The following is a 21,064-nucleotide window of genomic DNA, read 5'->3' as shown; positions in this document are numbered from 1 at the left end:
TGGATTTAAGTTTGAAACTAAATAATAGCTTTAAAGCTGATGGTCAAAAAGCTTTTTTTTGCAGAGTAGGCTACAAAAAAAAGAAGTTTCCAACACAAGATCTTCTATTTGAATGAAATGCTTTGTATTAATCCAAAACAAAGCAGCAACGGAATGACAAAGGCAAATCTAAATGAAATGAAAGCTGCATTAACTTAAAATGAAAGTAAATGCATAAAGACTAATTTTCACAAGATACACTCACAATTAAAAGCCCACAACTCTTTGAATGGGTTTATTTTTGTGTTGTTTCCTTTGGATGAATCTTTTTAGGTAAAATGCATGTAAAGGTTTATAACTGCATTCCTGAAGAGTCACTAAGCGGCAGATTAACAGCTGAGAGGTGAGGATGTTCAGATAAAAGGAGCTGACGTCTGTAGATGTCATCTGAACTGGACAAAAACATTGAAAAGAATTATTGTGGACAGATTAATCTTTGTTTCAGCTGCTTTCGAAGAAAAGAAAAGAAAAGAGAAACTATGCATGGTTCTAAAAGCCAAGGATAAGAAAGTCCATCCAGACAGTTCTTAGAAGATCTAAAAGCCAGTGTCTGTGACAGGATGGTCAATCATCATTTGTGAATGTTATTTAAATAACTATACATAAATCTGAAAGACTGTTCTTCTAAACATTTTGAATTTTGAATGTGCAAACTCTGATGTTTACGTAGTGCCGTCAATCATGCGGCATTCATTAGACAGAATATGGGTAGAGCTCTCTGTTTCCCTTGCTAGTTCTGCTCTATTAGTTCAGTTTAAACCACTGTCTTGATCTCTTCTGGACAAAATAGTTAATTCAATGAAACCTGCAAAAACTGCCCTTCAAAAATCTTTGACCTTCTTCCCATTAAATTGATGAAATAGTTTTTTTTAAAACTGTTATTCTTCTATATCTTCTCTCTTTTATTAACTCATGTCTCATTTAAGTAACCGTGCCCTCGGCCATCAAACATGCAGCGGGCCATCCACTTTTTTTTTCTTTTTTCTTTTTTAAACACACATTGATCCTTTGGTTTCATCCAATTTAATTCCCATTTCTAATCAGCTCTTTCTGTCTAAAGTCTTCGAGAAAAGAAATGTGTATAAGTAAATTCGTCACTTTTTAGTGGAAAATGCTGTTTTAGAAAAATCTCCAATCTGGCTTCAGACCCCTGCATAGTACCAAATCTGCGTATTAAAGTTGATAATGACATTGTTCTTTCAGTGGACGCCGATGGCTCTGGTGCATTTGGACCTTACAGCAGCGTTTGATACTGTGGACCACTCTGTCCTGCTGTCTCTCCTATGACTATGTCGATATCCTTGGCACAGCTTTGGAGTGGCTCACCACTTCACCTGACAGACAAAATATTTTCTTTCATGCTCAATGGCTTCTCCTATTATATACTCCTCTTTCATTTGGGGTGCCACAAGGTTCTATATTAGACCCTCTGCACTTTTTCTTGTTGCTCTTTGGATCTATCATAACTCGGCACAATGTCAAATTACATTGTTATGCAGATGATTTACAGGTTAATTTACAATTAAAGCAAGAATGCAGTAATCCACAGCATTGTCTCTGTGACTGCATCTCTGCAATTAAACAGGGGCTAAGTATTCTGTTTTTTGAATGAACTGACAACTAAAAAAATTGCCTCTGGAGTCTGGTCTGGCTTTTATCATCTACACTTTCTAACCTAAAGTCGAGCCTTTAATGAACTGTTGTGACCTGGCAAAGGTTGTTCCTGTTTTTATCAATTTCAGGATCGAGAGATTTTAACCTTTACTTATGTCAGTCTCTCCCAGCTATTCCTTAGTCGCCTCCAACCTGTTCAGAACACTGCAGCTCAGCTTTTAACTCACTGTTTTATTTCTGCTACATTGGCTTCCAATCCAATTTACATTAGATTCTAAAAACAAATTTTTTAATTGTTTTTAAAGTTTTTATGTTTTTCTTTTTTTGTTTGCTTAGTTTTGTATTTTTGCACCAGGTTTCTGAGCTCATAAAGTCAAAATTTACTGGATTCCACGGACAAAGTATGAACCTTGGGGTGACCGAGCTGTTTTTGTGGCCATACCTTCACTCCTAATCAGCTTCTATTGGATCTTCAATCTATAAAAAGAACTTAACCTTTTTATTTTAAAGAATCAGTCTTTTTTTATTCATGCAGGGTTTTAATACTTAAAATTGTGGTGGCACTTCAGGTTTGATCTAATTTGTTTTTAACCTGAATTTTATGTTTTCTTTCATCTCGCTGTGTTTTTTTGTTGTTGCTGCTTTTGTTAAGCACTTTGGTCACCATTTTTGTGGATGTGGAAAGAGCTATGCAAATAAATGTTATTTTTAAACTGCTGTGTGCAGTCCTGTTGTAAATATATTTTTTTAATGTGAATTTAAATGTTTGCCGTTTCAAGACGAGGACCAAAGATTGTTGAACAGCAAAAACCCTGCATAAACAAAAACCGACAGAGTTCATGCATAAAACAGGACATTTATTGTTGTTATTTCCTAACAAACAGATTTAATTCATAATTACATTTAAATGTAATTTCCCTAAAAGGTAAATGCAGGTCAACAGTATGGTTGATTTTTCAGTGCTTCTTGTTGCTATTAAATACAATACAAAGAAGCCGGTCAGATCTTCATCCCTTCAGCACATGTAGAGTTGCTCTTTTCATTTTTACGTCTTCACAAATCTGAACGTGTGTCCTCTCAGGATGATGAACGTATGAGAGTCCAGTTAGCAATCAGCACAATGACACTGCGAGTTGGTCAGCAGAGACGGTGTGTGTCTGCCTCCGGGTCTGAGTCCCTCGCCGTGTGTGTCAGGCTCAGTGACACCTCAGTCACTTCAGTTTGCAGCTGCACTGCGTTTGCCACATGACTGCCTGCCTGGTCCTTTACGTTTGTGGACATGAGGCGTGACAGCAAGTGTTGCCGTTTTTTTTTTTTTTTTTTTTTTTACTTAGAGCTGACTGTTTTAAACGGCCTAAAGGGAAATGCTGCTCTGGAGTGTGGTTAAGCGGAGTGATTCTGGGTAGTGAGTATTTTACCGAGACATAAATAATATGTGTTTCTGCTTATAGAGAATTGTGGTAACATTGTCACAACGGAGTCAAACCAGCGAATACAAGCAAAAATCTTTCTGAAGGGAGATACCACCATCTAAAAAAAAAAACCTTACAAACCAGATTCAAAATATTAATTTTCAGTCAATTTAAAATGAGATAGCACTTTGTGTTATTAATGTTATCTCCAAAATAAAAATGCCAGAGTTGTGGCAATGAAACGGGTGAATTAACCCCGTATGTGACTCTCCATTCCTAAAACATCACATAGCAGATAGTGAATATTAAAGAATGGAAGTTGTGTGTTTTTTCTGAAGAATGGACATGTTTATCTGTCAGATTTTACAGAGGAAGGACTGTTATGTCAGGAGGAATATGCCCAGAATCCAGCAAACTATTATAAGCAGCCTACTCTTATGGTGAATATAGGGAGAAATGTTTAAATGTCCAAATAGTTCCAAAAATTAACTCATGGGACTGAAACAAATATTTGATTGTCTTTTAATATTAGTTTTAAAATTATTTTACACTTCTATTTTCTAATTTGAAACTATTTCTGTACACTGTTTGGATTATTGTTCTTGAAAAACATATGTTAGCAATGTTGAAACCTTACGAGTCTCAATGCTTTAAAGCATTCATTAACAGATGTGCGGCAGTCTACATTACAATTCTCACTTGGATTTTTGGATATATAATTATTGATAATTATATTATTAAGAAGCCTTTTTACTAGAGATGAAATCCAGCAACTCAGAAAGTATACACACATCTTGATATATTCCTCATTTATTTTTAAAAATAAAATGTTGAACATGTGAACCACTTGACTCTGTTTGCCCTAAATAAAATCCAAAGTCATTAATTGCTTTTAGAAGTTATCTATGAAGTAAATAGAGAGCATCTGGCTAAAAAAATAATCTCATTATAAATGTAGCTGTTCTTTGAAGGCCTCGGATGTTTCTTAAAGAACATTAGTCAAGGCAAGGCAAGTTAAGTTAATTTATATAGCATTTTTCACAAACAAGATGATTAGAAGTGGTGTGAACAAACAGCATCATGGAGACCAAAGGAAACACCAGACAGGGGTTCAAATCGTGAACCAAAGTCCAGTAAAAATCTGAACCAAGACTTCTAATTTGATGTTTGTTGTTAAGAATTATTATTCTGTAAACATGTAAAACTGACATCCGTCTAAAGATTTTGCAGGGAAATGTTGCAGCTATGCATTATATGTACTTAGGCGGCTGAAAGCAAATGTTTGTCGCTGTTTTTAGATTTTAATTTGTTAAAAAAAAAATGTCAAAAGCATTTTTCTTCCTCCTTACAATTACACATGTGTGTCCGTCAACCAAAATCCCAGTTAAACACATTTAAATTAGTGGTTGTAATTTGCCAAAATGAGGTAAAATTCAAGGGAAATGTTCTTCAAGGCATTGAAGCTGTGCTATCTTAATACCAGGAAAGCAACAATTAATCCATTAATTTGACCACTAATTCTACAACAGATCTGCTGGTGTCCTTATCCATCTACCGTCTAAACCCGCTTCTCCATGCAGGGTCGCGGGAGAGCTGGTGTCTATCCCCGGTACAAGTGGCAAAAGTCACCCTGGACAGGTCTTCAGCTTTTCTCAGATTTATTTCTGTTCTCAAACATATTTTTCACATACTGTGGTTAAATTGTGACTGTCGGCAGATAAAGATAATGACTGGGCCCCGGACCAGTCAGCTAAATTCGTCAAGCTTGTGCACACAAATGAGGAATTTGATCCACTTTGCTTTCAATTAAGACATTTTAAATATACAACATATACAATGTGAAATCAGAACAAAAGTTTATATTATGCTTCATGATACCGACAAAGCTTTTTTTGTCTGTCTTCCAAGAATAAAAGAACTGAAAAGTGTCCAGGTCAGTAAGTAAATGTCGGACGTTGTCGCTTTGTGCGCCGGGGCGGTCACATTGGTTGCGTGACAGGAACCGTTTTCCACTATGGGGGGCCCAGAATAAAAACAAGGAAGTTAATAGTGCATTTTATTTTCTAAAGACATTCATTTCCAAGAAAAGAACTATGCTCAAACACACTGTAAGCACTTTCTCCGGGGCTCACTATTAATACTAGGAATCTGGACTGAAAAGTGCCTTTTTGAGTTCCCTTCTAAACTCGCTGCCTCATTACATTAAACCTGTGGGTTCTGTGGGCTGTGTGTCCAGTCTAGACTGAGTGGATGTGAGTGGAGCGTCTTCCACGGTGTGTATGTGCTCTCGGTGCAGGAAGTCAGTCTGTGGCGTGGCTGCGAGCCAGGCCGAGTAGAATAATTGATTGCCGATTGACCCTCCACTGCCACTGCGGACAGTCCTCTCCACTGCATTACTGCAAAGACTGATCAACAGCAGCTTCATGGCTGTACACCTGAGAAGATAAAGTACTAAAATGAGTGAAAAACAATGAACATATATTTTAAAAACTAACTTTAATATGTTGGTAAGCATTTCCTACAGAGATGTTTTGAATTTTGTCTTAGAAGAAGGAATAATGGTGCCATATTTTGTCTATGAAGGCTTCAGAAAAGCTGTGTAGATGAGATTTTGAGGTGAACAAAAACATAACACACTGCATTGCATACCACCCAAGCAGGCCTTTGAGACCGAAATACACTGAAGATTTACATACACTAATAAAACTAAGATCCTTAACAGCCTTGCGTTTTAGAATCATAGTTTTATTTTGTTTATGCAAACAACAAGTAAACATTTATTTATCTCATTAGCCGGAAAAAGGCTTGACATTTCGGTAATTTTTGATGGTATTTGGATGCCACCGAAACATCTACCCTGCAGAGGCTTCCTGCAGCATGCAGCATCTATCCACTGTTTTCGAGATCAGGGCATGGAGGTAACAGGTCCAGGAGAGAAGCTCCATCATCAGCTCCCACAGAAACACTCTCCGGCTTTTCTCAGAAGATCCTAAGACTTCATAGCCCAGAGGGGATTTGGAGTTCTGCAAGCAGGTTTTGGGGTCTTGGGGTCTCCTACCAGTGTGACACATCCGGAAAACTTTCAAAATAGGACTCCAGAATCCAGAAGCCATCTTATCCGGGTGACCGAAGCACCTCGACTGGTCATTTTCTTGGCTGAGGAGCCATTAATCTCCCCCGGATGACGTTTCTCCTCACCTTATCAGTAAGGCAGAGTCCTGCTGCTGTATGGAGGAAGCTGATTTAAGCCAGATATGTCTGCTATCTAATTCTTTCGATCACAATTCATATATCGTGACCGAGTGTTTAATCACAGAAGTAACAGAAAATTGAGACATTTGCCTTTCAAGCAAGCATTTTTTAAATAATAAACCTGTCAAACTTATTCATCGCTGCATATGATGCCTTGATGCATCTACTCTGATCCTATATCACCTCTAACTTGTAAAAAGCCTGATGAAACATTCTGCTTAAAGCGCCAACCCAATGGGAGCCCTCCGCTTTTTTCCGACTAAGAATCATTGCCGCACACTTAGAGGAGTGTTACGGCTGCAGTGGGTCTCTGCCTAATTTTCCTTGTAGGGTTCGGGAGACAGGCCTTCTGCAGGTGTTATGCATTGCTCTGATTGGTGCTCTGCTGCTTTAAAGCTGCTATTCATGCAGCAGAGAGATGCTCTCTTCCTGCTCTCCCTCCTCAGAACCCCATTTGGTTTGGTTTGTAGCTTAGCTTATGGTTAGTTATGGGTTTTGCATTAATCTATTTTGGTTTCTTATTTCAGATATTCTCTCTTCAGGTTTTATTTATTTAGTATAATTTAATAAATTCAATTTTAATTTAACCAGAAAATCCTTATGTGGTCTCCTTTTAATGTTGCCCCACCAAACGAGCCTGGTGGACGTAACAAGGTGCTAACCATCACACCAGTTGTTTTGTTATTGGTCATAAACTGTTAAAGAGGAGATGTATTGAGAACTCAAATAATGGTCATTTACATGTTCGTTATTTCATTGGAGGATGCCTCTGATCATTGGTGCTAACAAATGTTTTTTTTTCCCTCACTCTGTGAAATCCTCAACAACTTGTTTTGTTCTTTTTCTCAAATGCTCTGGATTAAGGACTGTCACTTTAAGACCAACACTTTTAGATAAGGCCTGATCTTCTCTAAAAGGATGGACAACTGACCCTGACTCGGAGGGAGCTTGAGTTTTTTTTTTTTTTTTTTTAGGTGTTTGTCAAAAATACATTGAAAAAGATTTTTTTTTAAAGTTACAGACAAAGCTGTTATATAACAGAAAAGCCCACCCAACGCAAGAGCCAATGGTAAATTTGCATCATTGAGACATTTCATTCATCACTTCATATCTCAGTTCAGGGGTTTTCATACATCCTTTTATATAAAGTCCATGATTTAAAAGGAAATATTGAATTCTACAGCACACATGCTGTATTAACAGTCCTATTGCTGTTTTGAATAAAACCTGTTTTAGGGAGACTTCTGGTCCAATTGGACGGAAGTTTAAAATTAAAGACTGAAGATTTCAATAGGAAACAAGATGTTTTTGCCTACGGACCAGTTCTGAAGAAACTGTCTTAAAGGCTTTTGAGTTGATGGCAGAGCTTTAGAAAAAGAGAGATGGATTCGGTGAAGAGGCAACGTGTGGATGCAACAAACAGGCACAAACCACGCACTTCTTCTGTTCAATGAGTTTGTTTTTAAAGGTTTAACTTTTTACTAATTTATTCAGTTAAGCCTGTTGTTGCTTTGTAATTACTCAGCTTGACTAAACTCAACTCTATTTGATATCTGGAGGAACCGTCATGGAAAGCTAAACCCCTGCGTGCTGTGTACCACCAGCAGATATGGGGAGGGGATGATCTGAGCTCCACGAGAGCAATAACAATTATCAGGATCAAAATTAAAACCTTCCTTAAGTAAACAACTCATGCTAGTTTTACACCTCGTCACTTTTGCATAAAGCAGTTTATTTTATTTTCCATATGCAACAGTTTTGCAAGTGAGGCTGCTAAATGTTTCTTTGCAGCTAATCAGCTGTGATTTGCATTTTTTTTACTGACTAATCTAATAAAGTACAACACCTGACATCAGGGAGATCAATATAAATTAGTTGTTTATGTTTCAGAAAAGTAACAATAGAAAAAGTTCCTGTTTTGGTGAAGCAGCAGAATGCTGAAGGCAACGTTCTTCCAGAAACTGCTGCTTGAGCCATCAAACGTTACGCATTTAATTTTTTGTTAATCTACATTTGATTTAATTTGTGCATGAAAAAGAGAAAAGACGATTTCGTTTTAGCGGATTAAACAGTGGATGGATTGACATACATACCTACATATACACATGTATGCATATACAAAGATACATATTCACTTGCAGAAAGCAAAAAATATGCAAGGTAATACAAGGTAAGGTAATAATAAAATTATCAAATCAAATTATTTTAGCTACACGTTTTATTTATATATATATATATATATATATATATATATATATATATATATATATATATATATATATATATATATATGCTTATCAGTGAACATCCTGCATCCATTTCATATATAGTATAAACCTACATTTTAAGCCATATAGATACCTGTACCATCTTATAATATCCCATTATATGTTAAATTATTTATATATATCTTCCATAGACCTATTTAGAATTTTGTATAGCTTTATTTTATATATTTAGATATACCAAACACCAGACCTTGGGGGACCGAGGCTTCACTGATGCTGCACCCACTCTATGGAACTCACTGCCCCGAAATCATCAGGAACTCAGGCCACAAAACTTTAAATTGCATCTCAAAGCCCACCTATTTAAACTTGCTTTTCCATAATATGTAGTTGATTATTTCTGTTTTTTTTTATTGTTTTGTAAAGTGTCTATGAGTGTCCAAAAAAGTGCTATATAAGTTTGATGTTATTCTTATTATTATGTTTGTACTTTGCTTAATACTTCTATTCAAACTGTTCGACAAAGTCACTCCACAGCTTGATATGCACCTACTTTTTACTGTTGTTCTCATTTTTCACTTTTTTAAATCCATATCTCCTCTTAGTTTGTATCCTCCATGTCTTTCTGTGCTCATTTCCTAAACATTTCTTGGCTATAGATTAATGTCTTGCTTTGTATGTCGACAGCGCTGTTTTGAATTCAACCAAATCCAGAAATTTGAATGTACAACATTTCACAAACAATGGGTTTGTATGTTATTTGTATCCTACTTTGCGTATTCTCCTGATTGCTTTTTCTGAAGTGAACATTAAACAAACGTTTTCATGTCGGTTTTAAACAAAAACAACAAAAACCGTCATGATCACAACAGATATACGGGGTTTTAACGTATGTGTTTCTCATGCACGGCACAAATACGTCTACTGGAGAAAGGGGAGTTCCAGTTCATGCAACCCTTAGAAAGCATTGAACAGAGGTCAGGTCTTTCTGGTACCGCTGGATCACTTGAGAAATGAAACATTTGGATGTTTGGTACAAAATACTACAAAACCACAGGTGTAACCATCGCTAAAACAAACAAAAAGGCCTGAGTGGCCTGTGGTTCTATAAAAGTGAATGAGAAACAATGACTGGCTGATTGCTGATTCACCGGCGCTCTCACACACACACACACACACACACACATATAGAGGAAGTGAAACATGAAGGGAAGTGATAGTGGCAGATTGAGGGATTCAGCAGGAACTGGACCCCTCCCTAAAAGCTTGACTAAGTAAATCTGCTGGTGCTCAACAGAAAATAATATAAAGGCAAGCAAAATTATCTTTAAGGGAATCATTGGAGGCAAATTAGAAGCTGATAACGGAGGTGTACGAAGCTCAAAAACAAAAAGAAGATCAATTGTTGCAGAGAGTGATGCTAGTTTCTTTCTGGTGCAACGCTTCAGCTCGGGGATCTGGAGGGGATTCCGGTTTTAAGGCATATTTTAAAGCTCTATTATTCCACTTTTAGGTAACAAGCATGCCATTTCCTGTAAGTTACAGCCCCCCCACACCCCCACCCCCACCCCCCACATCCTCAATGTTTTCAGCACATCATCCCACCGGTCTCATTTGTTTGTTTGTTTGTTGGTTTATTACTGTATTTTCAAAGCATGGGACAAGGATAGATTTGCTGTTTGGGCATATTTTCTCCTGTGATAGCATGTTTGAATTTGTCCACTCAGCATGCTGCATGTCAGTGTGTTTGAATGTGTGTGTGCTCAGCGTGGAGGCAGGGTACGCGGCTCAGTCAGGGGGTCGCAGCTCCAATGGTGCCAAATTGCTTTTCCTGGGTGGGTCGGGTGGGGACTGCTGTGGTGAACCTCCAGTTAAGAGGAAGAGGAAGGGGGGGGGGGGACTCCAGGCCCCTGGGTCACTAACTCCATCACCAGATCAAGAGTAATAATTATTAATACCCCGTGAGTGTTAACAGCACGCGGGTGATTTATCAAAAATGTCGATTACGTTTTGCGCTGGGTGACAACTTTTTAAAGCTGAGCACGTCCCACAGGAGCGGCTCTAAATGGAGCGCGTGGCTCCAAGACGGAGCTCCCAGGTTTCTGCTAAATAAAACTAAACACCGGACACAAATGGCTCAGGATCCCTGCGGCTGTCAAAGGACAAAAATATTCAGGTCTAAATGAATGCAGCTGATGAGGAGGAGGAAGACCAAACACAACGTCCAACTAAAACAGAACTCAACCAAACGGAAAATCCCAAACAAGCCAGCAACGTAGTTGCAGATGAAATGTTCAAGATACGGGATATAAAACACGCTTAACTGAGGAAGAACGTAGGCAGATGTCAAGCTGTGACTTCATTAAAACAGCTTCTACATTATTCTTGCTTGTTTGTACAGTAGGGCCACAGTCAGAACAACAATTAAAGGTTTTAAATCAACTAGACCTGGAAGAGACGATGCTGGATGAGGATCCAGGTGGATCTTGCAAACACACAGAGAGAGAAGGATGGGAAGGGAAGCACAAAATACAAAAACAAAAAAAAAAAAAACATCCCCAAAGCTGACTGGTAGAGACCTGGAGCAGAGAGTGGTGTCCATAACTCTTCCTAATGACTAATGACAATCATTAGATAATATCTGGAGCTACTCCTAAAATGATTCTTACTCCTGACAGATTTAGGTTTACGGTCATCTTTTACCGATGTTTCTTCTGACTGGAAGTCATTGACTTTTTGGAGAGACCCAGCTGGTGTGTTGATTGTGATCTGATAATCTGTGCAGGCAGCTCAAGATTAGGGTGATGGCAAGGAGGCCTTCCAACCTGAAAGACTCGCCGAGTGGAAACATGCAAAACGCTGCTCAGCCGTTACAATAAAGGTTTGAATGTTTTGACTGTAACGCCTGTAAAGATGTTACTGAGAACGATATTTTTGATCTGCCATGTTTTCAATAAAATGTAAATAAGCAGGTTTTTATTGATGCTGCTTTTACATTGTTTTATTGTCCTTTGATGGATGCCTCACTCATTTCTTATCAAAAATAAACTTCTTGGTTGAAAGAAAATTATATTAAATCTAAATTTGACAGGAGCATAAATACTTTTAGGCTTAACTGTAGCTAGGCTGCTCGAGAGGCATGCCAGGAAAATAAATAAATTTCTGTCTCATTATCACACATAAACATCGGGAATTTGCCCAACATTTTGTGCTTTATTTAGATGAGAGTATGAATGCTTTTAAAGGCACCTCTGCTCAGTATATAGTAGAGGATCTGTGATGCTGGGGGAACGTTTCATTTCCCAAAGCTCTTGGGAACCTTATAAAATTGCATGCCAGTAGTAATTCTTTAAAATATTAACCTTTTACAGTTTTATGGAAAGAAAAAGGAAAATTTGTTCGTCATCTGCTGTTTCAACTACATTAAGATTCAAAATACACGGTCAGATAAACCTAAAACTAAAAATAGACCTAAATCTTACAGGAAACGTATGGGCTGAGCTTAGGAGAAAACAGCATAAGAGGAGAGTCCGTAACTGCGCTTTTCTAGTCACAATGACCACTCAGTGCACTTTAAGCAGGACAGTCGTACTCACCAACGCGCAGATCGGTAGGCGATTGCTCTGGACATGTGCCAGGAAGCAGCTAGAATCGAACCATCAACCTTTGGATTGAAGAACAGCGACTCAACCACAGTTGCCAGTTGCGCAAAAAGAATGAAAAAGGGGTTCCTTTCCCCCAAATGTCCCAAACATTGTGAAATGTTATAAAAAAGGATAGTTGTACTGTATTTGTAAAAGAACATTATATTAGTTTTGTAGTATGCCACAAAAATCTACTTTTGTTTTTAGATATTTGAATCTCGATCTCTCACAAAAGGCATTAGATGGCAACATTAAGTAAAGACGCCTGACAGGCTGAGGAGCTCATCAGAGAGGAGGCGGGAGGTTTCACACTCTCCTTGTTGGTCAGCTGTAATTTATTTTACCCACCGAGGGGGAATGAAGACCCTCTCATCAGAAACAACTGACTCAGACTCAGGCTAACGTCTGGAAACACATCACAGGAGAAAATGGTAAAACTACCTAAAGGGAAGCAGATAAAGCCTTTTTCTGTAGCTCTGTCAGAAATGATGCCATTTGCTCAGATAAATGTAAAGTTGCTGAGCTGTTCTTTCATCATCGCTTGATGCTAATCCCAAATGAAAGACCCAGCCTCGCTGTTCACATGTAGGTCGTGAGGGAACCTGTAGAGGAATGACAAACACCAACAAAAGGGTTGACCCTCAAATGTAGCATCTGATTATGCTACCTAATCATTTTTGATTATGAATATCATCAATTTATGTAGCTTCATCCAAACTTTTACCAGTTTTTGTCTCTCTGAAATATGAACTCAGGGTTTCAAGCCTTATTTGGAGTTTCTAAATGTCTGCCACAACGTTGAAAGGAAAGGTTTGGAGGGGGTGAAAATGAGAATTTGAAAGGTGAAAGTCCTTTGAGGTCTCGTGTGTTCTGGGACCCAGGAACTGCGGTTCTGAGTGAACCATTTCTAAGATCAGCAAATGAAAGATTCTCCACAACATCTGGATAAACTGTCAGCAACGTTGTCTCTCCTGGAAAGGAACTGGATGCTCTTCTGAATCAGCATCAGAAAGCCAACGCATAAAAATACAACAGTTTTCTTTTTTTTTCCCAAAACATACTTGTTACATTACAGAGTAAGAAACAGATCCTAAATATTTGATAAAAAAAAACATACCAATGGCTGGACGCTGTTTATGCTCAAGGTCTAAGAGATGCAAAAACAAAAACAAAAAATGCTCTGACTCAATATAAAGTCATGGTGAAGAACATTTGGATAGTCTTGGTCAGATTTATGAGGGTATCCAATGCAACAAACTGTAGGAACAAACAAAATATGAACAAATTAGAACCAGTCCTTTTCAACAGAATTGCATTTTTGTAAATGTCCCACAGAGACACGAGATCTCTTGTTTCTTGGAGTTGTAATCATGAAGGAAGAACAAAAACATTAAAATGTGCCGCCGTAAATTAATACAATGTTAAGATAGCATAAAACTACAGGAAAAAGCCATAAAAAAAGAAGATTAACATGCAAACCCAATCAGAAATTCATGCAAGGGATCTGAAAAGACCCATTGATTGATAAACGGGAAGAATTACTTTTCTTATGTTTCCACTCATCATAAAAGAAAAAGACAGGTTTCCCAAATTCTGAGAGCATCCTGGGAGCATCTGATTGAATCTGGGTGGATCCGGTATCACAGCCTCTAACATGATACGACGCACGCCTCACACAGAGAGAAAAAAAAAGAAAAGAAAACTGTTTCAGGGTTTTCTAAACCCTCAAACAAACTTTGTGCTGAAAATTAAGAACGTATAAAATCCCCCAACAGCTTCCAACCGGGCGAAACGCATGTGTGCTGCAGCAGTGAAGCGGTGAGGGGAAGGAGGTCATTATCAGGTTGATTAAAAGGATGTGAATCCATCAGCTGCTGTTTGTCTGCACTCTGTTTATGATGTGTGTGTGCCTGTGTGTGTGTGTGTGTGTAGGTATACTGTAGGTAAGCCGAGCCGAAGAGACGCTGACTGTGTCGAATCTCAGCAGCAGCAGACGCCAGAGACGCACCACAACCCCCCCTCCGCTTCCATCTCTGTTTCTCTCCATCCCTCCTCACTCGCTTTGTTTGAGCTCAGATGGACTCTGCCCTGATTTATAGAAAGAAAAGCCCTCAGAGTAGTCACAGTGATATCTCTCTCTGCCACACACACACACACACATACACACACACACACACACACACACACACACACAGACTGAGCCCCTTCAGTCCTCTGCATACCACCACATCCTGCTTCAGGTACACACACACACACACACACACCCCACTCCCCGTCTCTGCACGAGGTGACGGCTGTCACACAGCTCAACGTTTCCTCTGAGTCAGCAAAAGCCGCAGGAGGAGCAGAGTGATGGAGAGGCTGGAGAGGAAAGAAAGGGAGAAAGGGAGGGAGCAGGAGACCAGATATTGGGGGTGAAATTAGGATTTCAACTCAAAGCTGAATGTTCAACCCATAAAAAGACTCAGCAAATTAGTTAATTTAAGAGAGCCGCGGAGTGCAGAGACGAGAAAAGATGCATGCACTCTTTTCAGCTAAAAGCATTCATCTTTATCATCGCTCTATGGGAAGATAAGGATAAGTGGAAACTGACGGATTTTAAACTAATGGCACTAATTGGAGCATTCAGCTATAAAACCTAATTAAAACGGTTAAGATATAATGTGTTAAAAATGACTAATTGGAAAAAAAAATTCTCACATTAAAGGCGCAGAAGCCTGTGCAGCACGTAAACAGAGAAGGTAATGTTGCATATTAGAAGTAGACGGAAGATCATCACCTACTCTGCAGATTTCCTCAGGTGTTTTACTCACTGATATGTTTTAATTCTACTGAACTTGGTTACGTGGGATTACATTTGGGTTGGATTAAACATAAATGCCACAGGCAGTGAATTTCTCCAATGTGAGATCAATAAAGCATATCTTATCTTATCTTATTACCTCTGATCCGACTGGTTTGGGTTAAATGTGATTATTTGACTTTGACCTGTTTGTTTTCATGTAGTGGCCTAAAATGACTTATTGTATTTTGATTTTTCGCCATAATAACAATAACAATAACAACAATAATATTAATAACAAAACAAACAAAAAAAAAAACACATTTAAGTTTGGCTCAGTGACAAAAGCTAACTACACTCTAACTCAAGTTAAAAAGGTCTAGATTTAGACATAACACAATCTGGCCTCAAACTGTAATGTGTGTCTAGTAATGGTAAAGATGATAAACTTCTAATATAATAATAAAAAAATAAAAACATATCAGAGCGTCGAAGTAACCGAAGCTGCTGAACGCGTGGCTGACCTGCACCTATCCAGTGGTCTCAACACACACACACACACACACACACACACACACACACACACACACACACACACACACACACACACACCGTTTCCCAATCACACACTCCGTCACGGCGTGTTGTGATCCGTGTTTGAAGTGAGCTACAAGCCGCCGGGCCTGACGGCGGTGTCACATCAGCTCCAACCCGGGCTGGCACTCGTCTCACAAGCTGCGCTGCGCTCCCATCCAGCGCCAACAGCTTCATTTAGGGCTGGCACGGGCACGAGAGCGCGTGCACGCAGCCCACGCCACGCGGAAGAGCAAGGTGTCATGCAAAGTTATCCCCGTGGAGCCCAGGGTTGCTCAGCGGTTCAAAGGAAGCGGGCACAGAGAGAGAGAGAGAGGAGATAGAGAGAGAGAAGGAGGCAGCCGGGCTTTTACGCATCCATCACCGACTGGCGAGGTGCGCGGAGGCCCGTCGACAGGCGGCCGTAGCCGGGAGCAGAGAAGCAGGCGCGTCTTTAATCGTTCTGTCCTTCACACGCGGAGGTCTGACAAACAGTGATGCAGGAGGTCAGGGCATCTCCCGCACCAACATCCTGCACCGTGCGGCGGGCGGGGGGGACAGCGTAAAGCGCGGCCCTCTGAGAGAAGCACCGCCACCGGCTGCAAGCAAAACCGAGTAGAGCCGCTCAAAAAACACTAAAAAGGGGACAAAAAAAAGAAATTAAAAAAAATTATATTACACGAGAAAAAAAAAAAGAAAAAATGATGACAACTATAATACGGTCTTATTCGCACGTAGAACTTTTGTTATTCTTTCTTATATAATTTATTTCATTCCAATAATCGCTTTGAAATTATTTCTGAATTAGAACCGACTCCGAGATAATTCAGAACGAATGCTTTACGGTGCGCCTGCAGCTGCCAGTTGGACATTTTTATTCTCTGACAAGGTGCAATAAATATTACATACTCCCCAAGAAAATTATAATTTTCGTTTAGTTTAATTGTGGCGAAACCGGACCGTTAAGTCCCGACGTCGCTCATGGCCTAAAAGAGCGCCGCACCTGCGCTGCTCGTTCCTCAATAGCTGGGTTTCAAGGATTTAAGTTTGCTTTCTTTAATGTTTTATTTTTAGCTGTTTAAACAAACCTTTTTTTCGCGGTGACAACGACAGACAGCAGCAACGTCAGAGAATTGGGACAAAAAACTTTTTATTAAACATTATGAAAACAAGAGTTTCTCAGCAACTTTTTTCCACTTTGCAGATTTTTCCCACTTGTTGACGCGTCAGGACAGGTCCGTTGGATAAATATAGAAATCACATGTACAGATATACACCGGCAGCCCTGTGCAGAAGTCTGAGTCTAGAGCAGGTCCAATCAGCATTATTCAAATTCAACTAATTTCGAAGGACATTTTCCAAAAAAAGAAAAACAAAAACAAAACAAAAAAACAAAAACGATTTTAATTAGCCGAGATGTTATTTATTTATTCATTTTTTTTATTGTTTGGTAGAGTTCTGTCGGAAAATCTACAAAAATGTTTCATTTTACCAAAGAACCAGAGCGCTTCTGCACAGCACCGCACATATATCCAGGCAGCAGATAACACATAAAACTTGTTGACAAAGTAATGATGGGCCAGTCAGCGTGTACTTATACCACCAGGCAAAATGTCCCGTTTATTTTCCTAACAATCAAGCATCCTCCCCATTCAGATCGCTTTAAGACACCGCAGGCTGCAGGGAAACCCCGCAGGCCCACGCCACATTTTCCATTATTAGAAATGAAAATGAAAATAAAAATGAAAATAAAATAAAATAAAAAAAACAGAGAGCGCGAGAGAAAAAAAATAAATCATTAAGTCTTTAATCTTCAGATTGGTGCATAGAGTTTTAGCAGCAGTCCTTTTCCTTCCTTTAAATCAAATTTACATCCAGTTTTTTTTTAAAAAACGAAAACAAAACAAAAACAAAACATTTCTCCAGTTTGCTCTTTAGTGCAGTTTCAACATGTTCAGCAGGAGGAGGAGGATACCACAGACAATTTGCATGCTGTAACATACAAACATTTGGATTAAGACATTTCCGAAGAATCCAAGCAACAAAAGCCTTAAAAAGAGAGCGAGGGGGTAAAATAACACAGATCACCTTGCTCGTCTTTTTTTCCCCTCTCTCTACACGTTATATACAGGTGGAAATAAATACAGTCTAAAATCTGGCTCAGGTAATCTCTTTTTGTCGTTTTTCTTTTCCTTTTAAAACAATAGAAAAAACTGATTGAAAAAAGCAGTTAGAGACGCATCCATGTGTTTTGCAGTGAAGCAGATTGTTTTTGCATTTCAGTCCGAAGTTCTTTGCACCTCTCATGGTGGAGGAGGGGGAAGGAGAGGGGGGGGGGGGCATACCAGGCCTTACTGATGACAGAAGGAGGGATGTATGGATGAGGGGAACCCATGGGTCATGCTTTCCATACATATGTGGAGGGGTTTGGCTGGAGGTTACCATACATGTCCTGCATGCAGGGTTGCAAAAGGATGGGGGGGAAGAACTATTACGCTTGCAGTACCGAGAGTCTCTCCATCACAGCGCATTCTCCTCCTGCAGTCTGTGCTGCTGCTTGGTTCTAACACAAACCCGGCGCTCTCTCTGGATTAAGACAGTCATTGGTTCATAAGACTTCTGACAGGAGAAGAGTCTGCAGCCCCAAAGTGATCCCATGTGCCGACCTGACTTGTTTGTTGTGGACTCACAGAAGTTAAACATCTTTAAGACTCACAGATGTGACGCTTGTGCGCATCTAACCTTTATTTGTCAAGAAGATGAGATTTTAGGTATGTTTTTTTTTTTTGTTGTCGTCGTTGTTGAGGAATAACTGTAAACACAAATCAGAAAAGTATCGATTAGAGTCAGAAGAGTGTGGGGGGGTGAGGGCGGCAACGTCTCTCACATGAAGAAATCGGCGCCGGCCTGCTTCCCGGACGGATCTCTCGTGTTCGCGGGCCCGCCGGAGTTGTAGGTCCGGCTGGCCAGCTTCTCGTACTTCTCCTTGTACAGATCCCGCTCCTTGACGAGGCGCGCCACGTCCTGCTTCAGCTGCTCCACCTGGTTCTGCAGGGTGCACTTCTCGGTCTCCAGCATGTGCCGCTGCTGGACGCGCTTGAAGCGGCAGGACTGCGCGTAGCCGCGGTTCTTCAGGGTGCGCCGCTTCTGCTTCAGGCGGATCACCTCCTCCTTGCTGAAGCCCCGCAGCTGCCGGTTCAGCTCCCGCACCGTCATGCTCACCAGCTGCTCGTCCGAGAAGCGGTCCTCCAGGCGGGTGTGGTGGCCGTGGTGGTGGTGATGGTGGTGGTGGTGGGCCTGGTGGTGGTGCGCTGCCGAAGCCGCGGATAGGTCCTCCCCGACGTACTGCTGCCCGCGGAAGCCGTCGTAGGCCTGGTGGTGGTGGTGGTGATGGTGCGCGTTGCCGATCAGGGCCTCCACTGCGTCCTCCGGGGTCAGGTTGAGCGCCTCCGGGTTGATGTGGTGCTGGTAGCTGGGGATCCAGTACAGGTCCTCCAGCTGAGGCTTGCCCGCGTTGCCGTGATTGTTGTTGCCGCTGCTGTTGTTGTTGTTGCTGTTGCCGCCGCCGTTGACGCCGCCGGGGAGGCCCTGGTTAGGCTGCGCGCCCGGACTCGGAGCGCAGAAGCTGGGCGAGGAAGGCACGGAGGAGCAGGGTGTGCTGATCGGGGTGGAGGACAGAGAGCCGGACGGGAGGCGATGGCAGAAGCGGTCGGCCTCCAGCGGCTCCTTCTTCACCTCGAACTTCATCAGGTCGAAGTCGTTGACGTACTCGATGGCCAGAGGGCTGTTAGGCAGCTCCGCGCTCATGGCGAGGTCGGTGGCCATGTCAGTCCATGCGACGACTCCTGGCCTCCCAGCCAAACCGACAGCGGGCAGATTGCGGAGGGAATTAAAAGCCTGTATGGTGTATATATAGGCACACGCACACGCCCGGTGCGTGGAACCGCTGCAGGCCCGGTGGGTGGGAGGAGAAACTTATTAAGGCTGTTCGTTCCACAGGCCACTTCTATATATAGCGGGGTGAATATACGTCTGCATGTAAATGAACTTGTACACCTGCCAGTTCGCCTCCGCTCGCAGCTCTTGTTGACAACTTATCCCGGGTCAGATGAAGGCTTTAATAGCAGGAGCCCCTGGAACGGCTGAAACTGGAGCCCGCTGAATTCGGAGACACCAGCTTGTGTTGTCCTCGCTTCACTTTGCAGAGCACTCTCCCCCTGATTTACTGCCCTCTGTTTTTTTTTTTTTTAAATATTATTATTATTGTGGTCAGACTTATTCTCCAACCGTCAGCCGTCTCCTTCTGCAGCTTTAGTCACCGCAGCATGGCCCGGCTTCAAAAGTTTCTCACTCGGTCATATCGAGCGGCGTGCGGGCAGGTGTGCAGGCGTGCGTAAAAGTGCGCCAAACAGCCGCAGAAATCCAAACTCTGCTCTGCAGGCACGTCTGTTTTCAAAGTTCATAAAAGTCTTAGATGAAGCATGAAAGTTGGAGGTCTTACTTGGAGACAGAAGCCGCTCCTCGCTGTTGTCCTTCAGTCCATACCACTAATTAAAGCTCGCATAGCTCCCTCACCGGGTCGCGCTCCTGACCTTGGCGTGTTGATTGTGTGAAAAAAATTGTACGCAGGAGGTGAGAAATTCCACTTTGCTTTGTCTCTAACTGCCTTCTTAAAGCGCCCCAAAGCCTCACGGTGAGAACCACGCAGTATCAGCGAGTGGCTGGGAGGCAGCCTCTTATAAACAGTGCGTCCCCCCTCCCTCCACCCCCGACCATCCCACACAGAGGGACGACGGGCCAATGGGAGGACACCACAGGCGCCTGGTTTAACTGAAGTTGCTTGCTCCGTCCGAGGAGAGCCGAGCGGAGCCGAAGAAGGCGCGAGAAGCGGAGCGCGTATTAGTGCGGGGAAGGCAGGTGCTGCAGATTCCCCCTCTAGTGACCGAGCAGGCGCTACTGCACGGCGGAGCGCGCGGGACGATGAGTAACAGGGGGAGGGGGGGGGGGGGGGGGGGGTGTGTGGGGTGAGTTTGTTAGAAATCATACATGCATTAAAACGGGGGTATTGGTTATAAATAGGGCCCGAATCTGATTTCAACAGACTCATATCAGCGTGTTTGTGCACATCTGGAACAGTCAAAATGTTGCATTGAGTATCAAGCTTAGACCTTATCAAATCAACGAGCTTTAAAAGAAAATGCGCAAAATCTGAAGCAAAGATCATCCAAAACAACATGCAAGTACCACTACCTGGTGCATAGAGTGGGACCCAGGCTGCAGAAACGACTGAATTAAATTCAAACTAGAACATATCTATCACCGAGCTCTGAAGATTTATCTTTATTCATGACTGGTATACAGCGCCTTTCAAAAGTATTCAACCCCCTTGACTGTTAAAACTATTTTGTCGCATTCCAACCTGTAATCTAAATGATTTAATCTCGTGTTAAGTGATGTGTCTGTACAAAATATTATAAATTGTTGAAGTAAATGAAAAAAACATTAAAAAAAATTATTAAC

General features: G+C 41.2%; 1 protein-coding gene across 1 annotated transcript; it reads right to left on the bottom strand.

Moving 5' to 3' along the window:
- Positions 1–16,677: 16,677 nt before the first annotated feature.
- On the bottom strand, positions 16,678–20,255 carry mafaa (v-maf avian musculoaponeurotic fibrosarcoma oncogene homolog Aa). Its single transcript, XM_036134247.1, has one exon. It carries the CDS (start codon positions 19,367–19,369, stop codon positions 18,428–18,430), a length of 942 nt encoding a protein of 313 aa, XP_035990140.1. The 5' UTR covers positions 19,370–20,255; the 3' UTR covers positions 16,678–18,427.
- Between the last annotated feature and the right edge of the window lie 809 nt (positions 20,256–21,064).

This window comes from Fundulus heteroclitus, unplaced genomic scaffold, assembly GCF_011125445.2.
Source record: "Fundulus heteroclitus isolate FHET01 unplaced genomic scaffold, MU-UCD_Fhet_4.1 scaffold_78, whole genome shotgun sequence".
Lineage (NCBI taxonomy): Eukaryota > Metazoa > Chordata > Actinopteri > Cyprinodontiformes > Fundulidae > Fundulus > Fundulus heteroclitus.
The sequence above is the reverse complement of the archived record's forward strand: the minus strand, read 5'-3'. Positions and strand labels throughout refer to the sequence as shown.